At 41.9% G+C, this 13,112-nt stretch overlaps 1 protein-coding gene across 1 annotated transcript in view; it reads left to right on the top strand.

Moving 5' to 3' along the window:
• Positions 1-11,011, top strand: part of SYBU (syntabulin) — a 69,823-nt gene extending 58,812 nt beyond the window's left edge. Inside the window, exons 5-7 of the mRNA XM_023224932.1 lie at positions 5,204-5,407; positions 7,198-7,347; positions 9,178-11,011. Coding sequence (XP_023080700.1) covers positions 5,204-5,407; positions 7,198-7,347; positions 9,178-10,285 — 1,462 coding nt within the window. The 3' untranslated portion in view covers positions 10,286-11,011. The remainder of the gene's footprint in view (positions 1-5,203; positions 5,408-7,197; positions 7,348-9,177) is intronic.
• The last annotated feature ends 2,101 nt before the right edge of the window (positions 11,012-13,112 follow it).

Genomic DNA, 13,112 nt, shown 5'->3' with positions numbered 1-13,112 from the left:
GGCTTTGTTTATTTGTTTAATAAGTATTTATTGAGCATCTACTAGGAGGAAACAAAACTCCACAAAATTATATTCATTGTAGTAGGATAAGAAGGACAATAAATTGAAAAATAATATAATTATTTTAAAAACACTCAGGGGAAGGAGATAGAGAGTAATGTGGTTTGTGATATATTTTAGCTTGGCAGGTCCTAGGATACCTCAGTGATGAACTGAGCTCTGAGCAGAGACTTAAAGGAAGCTATGGAGGGAGCCACGGAACATGAGGGGACCTGGCTTCTGACTTTGTCACATCACTTGATTCTCCTGGGCCACGGTGTTCAAAAGACAGTTGGACTGTGTGACTTTTTAAGGTCTCTTCCTGGAGAAAATCTATTTAGTTTCCAAAAGCCTGCCTTTCCAGGACTCAGCAAGCAAATATTTTCTATTTCTCTTGGGTGAGCCAAAGATTTAGCTGATGTTTATAAAGTGACCTGAGACCCCCAGGGCACAGTTTTATCATTAAAAATACAGCTGAAGCCAGACAAACCTGTAATGAAAGAGTGAAGTCCACAGTAAAAAAGCACAATTGCTCTATCCCCAGCCCCACCCACCACCCCCATTTTGGCAATAAAGTGCCTCTGGGATTATAGGACATGAATGTAAACATTCTGTGTACATCAGATGTGGCTTGCTCTGAGAACAAGCCATTTATATAACCCATTCAAGAAATTATGACATACACATGGAACAAAGTATCAAACAATATAGAAAGGCTAAAAGAAAAAAGGAAGTCCTGTAGATGAAGCCAATTTAAATGTTTCAAAGGAATTTGTGTTTGTGGTTAAATTCCAAGGTTGTATCAATAATGCAGAGTGACTAAGAGAAAATATTCTAGTCTAGAATTCATGCTTTAAGTGATCAAAGCATTGATATATTGAACATAAAATAGCCAAATGTAATTATATGCAAATCAGATGAATGCTTATATTATTATCTGTTATAGCCAAGCAATAATAGACTTCAAAGGTTTAACAAAAATTAATAGATGGAAAATTGAAAAATGGCAGTGTTCTATCTATTATCCTCAGTTTTTAAAAATCTCGGCCGGGCGCAGTGGCTCGCACCTATAATCCCAGTACTTTTAGGAGGCCAAGGCGGGTGGATCAATTGAGTTCAGGAGTTCAAGACCAGCCTGGTCAATGTGGTAAAACCCTGTCTCTACTGAAAATACAAAAAAAAAAAAAAAAAAAATTAGCCGGGCGTGTAGGTTGGTGCCTGTTATTCCAGCTACTTGTAAGGTTGAGGCAGGAGAATTGCTTGAACCTGAGAGGCGGAAGTTGTAGTGAGCCAAGATAGCACTACTGCACTCTAGTCCTAGGCAACAGAACAAGCCTCTGTTTCAAATAAATAAATAAATAAAGTAAATAAATAAAAGAATCTCACCAAGGCACAGAGTACCATCAGTAGATTTTGGTCATGGAGTATCTCAAGCATTTCACATGAATTTTGTGTTCTGGAGGGCCATGCATGGCGGGGGGGGGGGGGGGCAGCTCCTCAACAGTAGCCGGCTATCTCTGCCAAACTCTAGTAGTTTGTGATCCTTCCAATTGGCTGCTTCCCCATGTAGAGAATGAATTTTCTCTGTGGAGAATTAGCTCCCTGAAGGAAGGCTAACAGGAAGATTGGTCAGTCGGTGGGAAATGAGAGGAACAGGTGGAGTTGTTGAGAATATTTTTGACAAGTTATTTTTAAAACAAAATTTTAAAGGCTTACAGATTATCTTGTCTCATAGAAGGGCAACTCTGCTAATATTTCTAAGGAATTGTCTTTCTTAACTAAAACACAAATCTGTTTGGAAGATAAAAATGAGACAGAAAAAGAAAACCCTTGGGATTTGGAGTCAGACAGACCTGGGATTGAGGTTAGCCTCCATTATTTATCAGGTGTATGACCCCAAGCCTCAGTTTCCTGTTTTGGGATATGGGATAATAATAGCATCTTACCTCACTGAGTTAAATGAGATGATATATGTGAGTGCTTGACATGATGCCCAGAACTCAATGAAAGCGTTGGTAAAAGGTGGTTTTTGTCAGTAGGGGTGAAAGTAATACTAAGAGACATGGTACTACTGCTGTTGCTGCTGCTACTGGTGGTGGTGGTTATGGTGGTAATCATGGTGGTAGTGATTATATTAGTCTGCTAGGGCTGCATAACCCAGCACCATAGACTGGATGGCCTAAACAACAGAAATGTATTTACTCACAGTTCTGGAAATGGGAAGTCTGACACCAAGATGTCTGCAGGGTTGGCTTCTTCTGAGGCTCCTCTCCTTGGCTTGTAGTGGCCATCTTCTCCCTGTGTCTCTACATCATCTTCCTTCTGTTTATGTCTGTTCAAATTCCTTCTTTGTATAAGGACACCAGTTAAACTGGATTAGGGTCCACTCTAACTGCCTCATTTTAACTTAATCACCTTTTAAAAGCCCCGTTATTCTGTGGTACTGGGAGTTAGGGCTTCAACATATCAATTTGCAGGGGGTGACACAGTTCAACCCTAGATCATGGTGATGATGGTGATGATGATGATGGTGATAACAATGATATTACCTGAAGTCCAGAGCCATGGTCAGGGAATCGAAATTCACCTGAGTCACTCATGAGGTTTTTGCTACACTCCTCTTTCTCTGACCTTCTAGTTACGTATTCAGGTTTGTAGAAGGGTTCAAGGTCAGCAGAATTTTCTCTCCTTTTTGTGGACTGCATTTTTCTTGTCCACCAGACCAAAGGATCTGGGATGGGCTGAAGAGGACAGCACTGGGTTTGCCGGTTCATGGCCATGACAAACATGGAATCTCAGTGTCTCCTTTAAAATGTTTCCTATCAAAGCCTATAATGAGTTTGCACCTATATATGTTAGCATTTGAACTACTAAATGAAGAGAAGTGATATTTTTAAGCATGTTGCTTCTTTTTAAAAAGTTAGCTCTTACAAACTGTCTGATAATTTATTTCCTGATCAATATTCAGAAAGCACCTGAAACAGTGCTAGTGTCACAGAAGGTCCTCAGTGGCAGTTAACTTGTAATAAAATTCCCCAGGTCAAAATATGGGACAGCTCTTTACATTCCCGCCTAATGTGTAATAGCTAATCATCCATATTTCTCATAATCAGATTAAGAAATAGTCTGGTTGATGCCAGACTTAGAACTGAAGCATGGAAAAGACAATGCACACCAGGCTACATGTTCCTTTCAGCTACTCATGAAGTTCTTTCTACCATGGGCTGCTGAAGTTGGTTTTGTCACAAAGCCATCAGCCCATCTGTTCCATATAAAGTGTCCTCACGAAGAGAAGAGCGGCATTCATTTGGATGATTTCAAAAGGAAAGAACTTTAACTTTAGAACTAGGTTACGTTTTATTTATGTATGGTTTGCAAGGTTGACAGCCAGTTGAAATTATATTTGATTGTAAATAAGCAACCATGGTTTCGAAGCCAAGTATACCCACACGCACACTTGCATTCACATTTACACACATTTCTCATTAAGATGTCAGTTGGATACAGTTGTAATTAAAATTGCAAAGAAAGGATTGTCAGAAAGCAGTACTACTATATGAAAGCTATCTTGTTTTCTATTTTTTATTTTTTTTTGCCATCAAGTAATATTCCTGACATAGAATTTTTATCCTGTTTAAGTAATTTCAACATTCTCAAGATGCTTCCTTACACTAGTGGGTGTCAAATCTCTGTAACAGGATTAACGGTGAAGTTTGAACAAGTTTATCCTCTAATAATACTCTACAGTTGAGTCACCCTTAATAGCTTGTGGAATGTACTCACATGCATTCATTGATTTGATTTTCACATCAATTCTGTGAGGAAGGTAGGAAAGGTGTGTGTGTGTGTGTGTGTGTGTGTGTGTTTTGATCCCCATGTTAAGTGGCTCACTTGCCTAAGTTCCTACTAAGTGGCAGTGCCAATGACTCACACCTGGTTTATTTACTTAGCAGTCCTTTAGGGAACACTTATCATGTATCAAAAGTAGGAGGGTAGAAAGAACAGGTTGTTCCTGCCCTCAAGGATGCCCTAGGCTAGCAGGAAGGACAAATAAGTATGCAGTTGTGATGCCATGTGATAAGTCCAATGGTAGAAGTTTGCACAGAGTTTTAGAGAGCATTAAGGAGTGCCCCTACACTGGCCTAGGAAAGGAAGAATATAGAGAAGGCCCTTTAGAGTAGGTTCCCATCAGTCTCAAAGTAGGAAATATCCTGGTATCCAGGGGCTTAGGGAAGGGAGCAGGAGAACATTCTAAGCAGAGGAGATTATGAGTTCAAAAACCTAAGGATGGTCAAGCATGGATCCTTCAGGAAACTGTAAGTCATTTGGAATGCTGTAGTACAGAGGGAGGAGGGAGGAGTGGTAGAGGATGGGTTGGGTGGAGTGGTGGGATTGGACCTTGTGAACCATCTTAAGGAGGCTGGCCTTTGTTCTGGGGGCAGTGGGGAACCATGGCAAGGCTTTGAGGAGGACATTGAATCAGACTCCGTTTTGAAAGGCCACTCCAGCCACAAGCCAATCTTCTACTGGAGGGAGCAAAGCAAGAGGCAGGAGAACCAAGATGGGGCTGTTACAGTATTTCAGCAGTTAAATGACAAAGGTTGTCTTAAGTCATTGGGGCTAGAAAGAAATGAAAAAAAAATTTAAGTGATCAAAATTACCAATGATGCATTTATTCATGCTCTTTTTATCTGCCCTGTTTTCTCCTCCTCCTTTATGTGCTACCACCTTCACCCATCCTCCAAATGAGCCACATTAATTTTCTTACCCTAACGTGAACCAAACGCAAATATTTCTAAACTGAAACAGGTGGACTAGAACAAAAACCACATCTTGAAAACAGCGTCCAAAATAAACCTGAGCTAAATCAATATTCTACATTGTGTATGTTCTTAGCAGGCTATTGGGTGTAATCCAAAACAAGCTTTATGGCCAGAAACTATTTGAAAGAACAACAGAGGGAGAGGTTGCTTGTGCTGATGACACAAGGCAAGAAAATACCAGGCAGGTGGGAAGAAGGCCACTCCGAAGGAAAGTCTACACGAATAATTGTATTGCCCCTTTCAACTCTATAAATTGGATTTTCTTAGATTTAGGGAGTAAGACATTAGCCCTTGGGCATCTGTAGCCCCAAGGATTTTAACATTTTTCATGCTTTTCCCAGTCGAGGTCCTCATGGGCGGAGTAATGGAGCTTCATCACACAAGCCTGGCAGCAGCCCATCATCCCCGCGGGAAAAGGACCTTCTGTCCATGCTGTGCAGGAATCAGCTGAGCCCTGTCAATATCCATCCCAGTTATGCACCTTCTTCCCCAAGCAGTAGCAACTCAGGCTCCTACAAAGGAAGCGACTGTAGCCCCATCATGAGGTGAGTCCTGCTTACTTAATTCATGCATCTTAGTTTGTCCTACTTGGTAAGATTTTCTTTTAAAAAGAAAATAAGGGTTATACAACTCTTGATCCTTTGCCTGATTCTACAACAAGACACTGCACTTTTCTTTCCGACATTCGGCTGATTCTTCAAGGGTTGCTGCAGAAAGAGCACAAGCCACAATTTCTAACAAGGCGCAGCAATCTAAGCAGTTCCTGGATAGGGAGAGAAAATGCCACAGAGGCAGTAGGAGGCTGAGGCAGAAGAATTGCTTGAACCTGGGAGGCGGAGGTTCCAGTGAACCAAGATCACGCCAGTGAACTCCAGCCTGGGCAACAGAGCAAGACTCCATCTCAAACAAACAAACAAACAAACAAACAAAAACAACTTAAGATGATTCTGTAGGCACCTGTTGCTACAGGGGTGTGTGAAAGGTGGGGAGGGGTCCAACTCAGTCTGGAACGATCCGGGGAGGCCTCCCTGAGAAAGTGAAGTGGAATTGAGGTCTGAAGAGCAAGCAAGAAGTTAATTCACATGAGGTTATAGGGAGTGTGGAGCAGAAAGAAGGAACTGCATTTCCAAAGAGGCCATGACAGGAGGACTGGACGGTGGGTATGGACACAGGTCATCTTGGAGACAGGCAGGTGCTCAGGTTGCTGGCAGCACAGTGGCTGGAACTGGGTCCAGAGTCAGGGAAGGAGCTGGCTGCCTTCCTCCTTCAGCCTTCTTCCTGCTGGGCATCCCTATTCTCGTCAGTCAGCTCTCTCACAGCAGAGATTCCCAGCTCCCAGCCAGGCCTGAGAGGGGCCAAGATTCCAGCAAGGGCTGTTTTGTAAAACATTGAGCCTCTCTTACAAAACACACTGGGGAGAGTTAAGTAGAGGAAGAAACTTCTTCCCTTCAGAAGAAGGACCTTTCCATTTCCTCCAAACTGGCATACTCACAGCAGAGATTGATTTTAGAACAACTTGCATTCAGCAAATAGCCATCAGAATCTTTAGGCAGTGGTACACTGTGCGGAAAGTTAGGTCATCTTGCTTGCTTCCTTCTCTTCTGCCCAGGCCTATCCCCTGAGCCTCGCCCATTGTGCTGCATGTTACTCTGAACTGACAGCTCAGGCATCTGGACAATGGTGCATTATTTTGCATGAGAACATTCCTAAGCCATAGAAAATTCTCCTCCTCCACTGTCCCTATTCTCTCCATAAGTACACCAATACCGCCTTCATTCTTCAAAGTAATGAACAGTCCTAAGATCGGCAGTTCTATTACAGCTCACCTTCTGAAGTGACGTCAGCCATTATTGAGGCTTAAGACCCCAGCACATAGCTGACATTCCTTCTCAAGCTGTTAGCTGTGTCTGGGTCAATGTGGGTGGCTATAACAAAGTACCCTAGACGTTGGTCCATATCTTTCAAGAATCATGGGCTACATACTGTAGGGTTAGGTCTGAGATCAGGGTGCCAGCAAGGTCTGGTTCTGGGGAGGGTTGTCTTCTGGGCTGCAGACTGCTCACCTCTTAGTGTAACCTCACAGGGTGTAAAAAGAAAGCTAGAAAGCTCTCTGGGGTTCCTTTTATAAGAGCACTAATCCCATTTATGAAGGCTCCACCCTTATGAGCTAATTCCCAAAGTCCTCACCACCTAATACCATCATATTGGGGTAAGAATTTCAACATATGAATTCTGGAGGGACACAAACATTCAGTTGATAACACTCTGTGTTACTCTTCTTTTTATAGAAAAGGAAATGACAAAAAGTAACATTTCATTACTTGGATTGTTTCAGGCGTTCCGGAAGGTACATGTCTTGCGGTGAAAATCATGGTGTCAGACCCCCAAACCCAGAGCAGTATTTGACTCCTCTGCAGCAGAAAGAGGTTACAGTGAGACACCTCAAAACCAAGCTGAAGGAATCTGAGCGCCGACTCCATGAAAGGTGAATCTGCCTTCCTTACACAGTGGGGTGTAGGACAGTTTCTTTCTCCATAAAATGAAACATGAACCTAAACTATAGAAAGATAGAAAAGAAAAAATGATTGTATTCAATTTTTGTCAAATTTTTAAATCATCCTCTAAAAAGAGCCATTTCATAATTCTGTGTGATTTGGCTGTTTCAGGAGTTCAGGGAGACCCATCGGTTAGAGGGGATCCTTTTTGTTGTTGTTGTTGTTTTGCAGTGTATACAGCTTTGATGTGAAATAATCGGGTGTGTGCATGACTATTTTTAAATGGCAAAAACACGTGAGCGAACAATCCCATACTTCCAGCAGAATGGGTCACACACCGTGGACCAATTAAGCCCTGTTTATATCCGTGCACGAATGGATATCTGTGTGCACTGTAATTCCTGCATGCTATTTCTGTGCTGAAGGAAGGGGCTCATTGTTCTTGGCCAAGTGTTAAGGTTGGAAAAAAAAAGAAAAAAAAAGCCCATGCTTAAGAGATCTTATCTGAGGGAGAAGACTTTTGACATCTGGGCAGCAGGCCAGTTTTTCCGCTTGATGGTTTTCCCTTGGAACATTTTGGAACAGACCGGGAAAGCTCTGACCAGGGTAGCTGTGAGCTCAGGGTGAGGGTGGCATTTGCATTCTCTAAGAGTCTGGGCTACCTGATCAGCCCAAACCTCCTCTGCTGCTGCCACAAAGAAATAGAGAAAACTCAATGACCTTGGTTGCTAAAACCGTGGGTAGATAAGGGTGCAGACTGTGAGGAAGGGACATTTTTCATCTTCCGAATTAATCTGGTTCATCATCTGTCTGAAATAGACTTGAGACCCAAACTCTCCTCTGGGGTGAGTCAGACCTTAAGTCTGGAAGTGTTTGGTCTGTGATTTGTAGAGTCCGTAGGAGGATTGGAGCACTCAAGGGAGGAAGGAATGGGAATGCAGTAAAACTTGGGGAAATATTCTAGCCTAAACTTAAATGAACAATATTGATGTCTCTTCATATATATGAGGATCCTGACTACCTTATCTTCATATCTACTGGGAATGTAAGGACTGACTATGAAAAAATTATATGCAAGAAAGAATTTATATTCAAAGATCCTGAAGTAGGGTTGTCCTGTGAAAGATCTAAAAAATAGGATCGATTCTCCTTAGTGTAGGATGAATTCAATATTATCCTACCCGAGAGGAGATAGAATAAGCAGCTCGTCAACATGTAAAGTCCCTGCCATGTGTAGCATTTTATGATTTCAAAAATGTTTATCATTGGAATATCAACCAAACAATTTAGCAAGGCTAAAACTTATCAGTCTACCTTCTGTCTTTGATAGGTAATTAAAAGTGAACTTGCCTTTTCTTCCACAAACTATAGACATTTGGAAAGAGTAGGCTATGGAGATAGAAACAGGCTAACAGATGCTAAGATGTTCTAATAACAACATTTCAAATATTAAGGATCGAGTAGATGATAAGACTTGTAACCGTGCAATATCTGACTCATAATGGGTACTCAAAAAAATTGTGGTAATTTTGATTCTGATTCTGATTACTATTATTATTTTAGCCATTTTACAATTAAAGAGAAAGTTCATGGCTAATCTCTGCCAAAGAGAAAATGTACTGTTTCTTTAAGTTTAGGCTGGAGTGTTTTCTCAAGTTTTGCTGTGTTCTCTTGAGTTCCCTGCATTCAAAACTGATTTCACATCTGTATTTCAAGTGGAAGAGTATGAGTTCTTGGCTCTGTGCCAGAACTGCCTGTTGCCCAGTTCAAAGTTATTTTATTTTATTTTTTTATTAACCATGCTTGTCTTGGCACTCTAGGGAAAGTGAAATCATGGAGCTTAAGTCCCAGCTGGCCCGCATGCGAGAGGACTGGATTGAGGAGGAGTGCCACCGGGTAGAGGCCCAGTTGGCACTCAAAGAAGCCAGGAAAGAGATTAAACAGCTCAAACAGGTCATCGAAACCATGCGGAGCAGCTTGGTTGATAAAGATAAAGGCATTCAGAAATATTTTGTGGACATAAACATCCAAAACAAGAAGTTGGAGTCTCTCCTTCAGAGCATGGAGATGGCACACAGTGGCTCTCTGAGGGACGAACTGTGCCTAGATTTTCCATGTGATTCCCCAGAGAAGAGTTTAACCCTCAACCCCCCTCTTGACACAATGGCAGATGGGTTATCTCTGGAAGAGCAGGTTGCTGGGGAAGGGGTTGACAGGGAGCTACTGGTGGGAGATAGCATAGCCGATGGCACAGATTTGTTTGATGAGATGGTAACAGCCACCACCACAGAATCTGGTGACCTGGAGCTTGTGCATTCCACCCCTGGGGCTAATGTCCTGGAGCTGCTGCCCATGGTCATGGGTCCGGAGGAGGGCAGTGTGGTGGTGGAGCGAGCCGTACAGACCGACGTGGTGCCCTACAGCCCCGCCATCTCGGATCTCATTCAGAATGTGCTGCAGAAGCTCCAGGACCCCTGTCCCTCGAGCTTGGCGTCCCCTGATGAGTCTGAACCAGACTCGATGGAGAGCTTCCCAGAGTCCCTCTCTGCCTTAGTGGTTGATTTAACTCCAAGAAATCCAAACTCAGCCATCCTTTTGTCTCCCGTGGAGACCCCATCCGCCAATGTGGATGCAGAAGTTCATGCAAACCGCCTCATGAGAGAGCTGGATTTTGCAGCCTGCGTGGAAGAGAGGTTGGATGGTGTCATCCCACTGGCTCGAGGGGGCGTCGTGAGGCAGTACTGGAGCAGCAGCTTCCTGGTGGATCTCCTGGCTGTGGCTGCCCCCGTGGTCCCCACGGTTCTGTGGGCATTCAGTACTCAGAGAGGGGGAACGGATCCTGTCTATAACATCGGGGCCTTGCTCAGGGGCTGTTGCGTGGTTGCCCTGCATTCGCTCCGCCGCACCGCCTTCCATATCAAAACCTAAATAGAAGTTGTTGTTACCGTGTGCCAGTGTGTCCCCATGTGGGTTGTGCCAGGTAGAGAAACAGGACGTCGATCTGTGACGGTCTCTATTCTGTCGTTTTGCTCCTCGGTATTTGATTTGCACTATATTTAGTTGAAGCCTGTTCACTGTTTAAAACCGGAGGTATCTTCAAAGGCATGGAGACCTGGTTCCAGTAAATGTCCCACCAGTGAGGTATAGAAAGCATGCTCATGACCCTGCCGTGTCGTCTGAGGTACCCGTTCTTATCCTAGTGGTTCAGGAAGAGAAAATGCAGTTTGCACTTTCAAGACAGCTTCTCTAAGGCTGGCATGTTATCTCCTTGCTTTGCTTTGTGCCGTTTTAAAATGTGTAATCGTTCCAGCATTCCAATGGTCTTGTGCATAGCAGGGGACTGTAACCAAAAATAAACATGTATTTGTGTAATTGGTTTGAAGAAGTCTTGAATAGCTCTTTAGTGTCTTACTTGGGGTTGATAAGATTTGAGTGTCTGCAATTTTTTACTAAATGTAGCTACAAAGTCTTAAATGGCTTGTTTGTTCTTAAACTGTTAATTGATGAAACTGTGCATAAGTTTACAATGTACTAACTTATTTTGCTTATTATATATAGTGTTTTGTTGGAAATTGTAACCACAAACTTCAGCATGATGAAAATAAAGATTAGTGTTTCCATTTAAATAAATGTTTTATCCTCCTATAAAATAATTATTTCTGTGATTTTACTTCTATGTATAAGAAAGACAATGAATAGCAGATCTAACATCTTTATCAATAGGGGTCTGTAAAAATTGAATTAAATTAGAAAGAGGGAAAAGGAGTTATTAAATAAAGCTGAAGATTTCCTACCCTTACTTAAAAAGCATCATTTCTGAGCACAAGTAGCTTTGTTTACTTTTAAATTGCCCATACGCTAGTTTGTCTACATGTTTATGCAGTAAGTACATCTTGAGTGTTTTCATGAACGTTGGGTTGATTTAAGCATGCTAGGTGTTCAGAAGAGGGAGAATATGGTAGTGACATACAGCTTCCTTCCCCAGAATGATAGGATGAGGGTGGGTGGCTGGGAATGGATGAGAAGGTATTTGATCTATGTTCATCTAGTGCTTACACCAAAATTTTGAGATTAGTATTTTATACACGTAAGAGAGCTAAGCCTCAAAGAGGAAAAATGTTCAGGATCTCAGAGCTCATCTCTCCAGAAGCCATGATTTCGAGTGTCTGCAAAAGTAAATGCCTTTTCTACTTTGCCACACAAAGGGAAGAGGCTGGAAAGTACCCTAAGTCCTCATCCAGAAACTCTTCTTCCATAGCACTTACCACCTTTAAACATACCACCCTTTTACTTACAAATGTCTTGGTTATTACCCATCTTTCCCACTAAGATATTAGCTCCATGAGGGCAAGGATCTGTGTTCTGTTTTGTTCACAGGTGTATGTCAAGAACCTAGAACAAATGAAATAATAAGACTTAGAAGTTGATAGCACAACAGGGAACCTATAATCAGTAATAACTTAATTGCATATATTAAAATAATTAAAAGAGTATAATTGGATTGTTTTTAACACAAAGGATGCTTGAGGGGATGAATATCCCATCTTTCATGATGTGACTATTACACGCACATTGCATGCCTGTACCAAAATCTCATGAGTCCTATATAGACACCTACTGGGGATGCCCAAAATATTTTAAAAATATTTTAATGTTCTAAAAATTTAAAAATTTAAAAATAATTTAATACAGTACCTGGTACACAGTGGAAAGTCTAAAAATTGCTGTTGAATGAATTAATTAATCCAGCAAATACCAGGTACTCCGATGCTAACTGGGCACTTTCCAGGATGGGTCTTAAATAGTGAAGGAGACAGACAAGGTTTCTGTCCTCAGGAAGCTTACGTTCTGTGTCTGTGAGGGACACAACATGCCATCAAACAAAAGATGGTTTCAGATAGTGGTAAATGCCTCAAAGGAAATAAGGTGTTTTGACCCAGTGTGGCAGAGGTGAAAATAAGGGACACATCTCTGAAGAAATAACGTTGGTGGGAATGGATGAAAAAGAGTCAATCATGAGAAAATATGGGACAAAATCTTGTTGCAAAAGCAACAAATTCAAAGGCCATCAGATAGAACGCGCTCACCGTGTGACAGGAGCATCCTGGAGGTCAATGTGACTGGAGCAGAGTGAGAAGGAAAGAGAACGTTGGAGTAGACAGGAAGCTGCTTCATATGGGGTCACATAAACCATGGTAGAGGCTTCAGTTTATTCAGGGACACCATTTAGGGGTCTATTGTAATGTCCAGATGGGAGATGATGCCAAATTCGAGGTGGAAGTAGATAAAGAGATTAAGTTGAATAATTACATATATAGCTTGAAGATAGAACTAATGTGATTGGCTGATGGATTAAATGTGGAGTAAGGAAAAGAAAAAAAAAATAGGGGTGACTCAGGTTTTTGGCTTGAGCAATTGGATCAATGGTGGCTGTATCTACTCAGAATGGGAAGAGTTCAAGAGAAACAAGTTTGGGAAAATAAAACTGAGATGTCTATTAAAATATCTATGTGGAGGCATCAAGAGTAACTGCATATATAAATGTGAAAATCAAGGGAGCTGTCAGGAGTAGAGTTGTAACATTGAACCTTTCTGGCATTTGTGTGGTAATTAAAACCATGGGAACAAATGAGGTCATCCAGGAAGAATGTAGAGAAGGAAAAAAGGTCAAAAATGGATTTCTGAGGTACTTCCACATTTAGGTAGAGGTGGTGGATGAAGAACCAACAAAACAGCCAGAGAAATAACAGCCTAA

Source organism: Piliocolobus tephrosceles, chromosome 7 (assembly GCF_002776525.5).
Source record: "Piliocolobus tephrosceles isolate RC106 chromosome 7, ASM277652v3, whole genome shotgun sequence".
NCBI lineage: Eukaryota > Metazoa > Chordata > Mammalia > Primates > Cercopithecidae > Piliocolobus > Piliocolobus tephrosceles.
The sequence above is the reverse complement of the archived record's forward strand: the minus strand, read 5'-3'. Positions and strand labels throughout refer to the sequence as shown.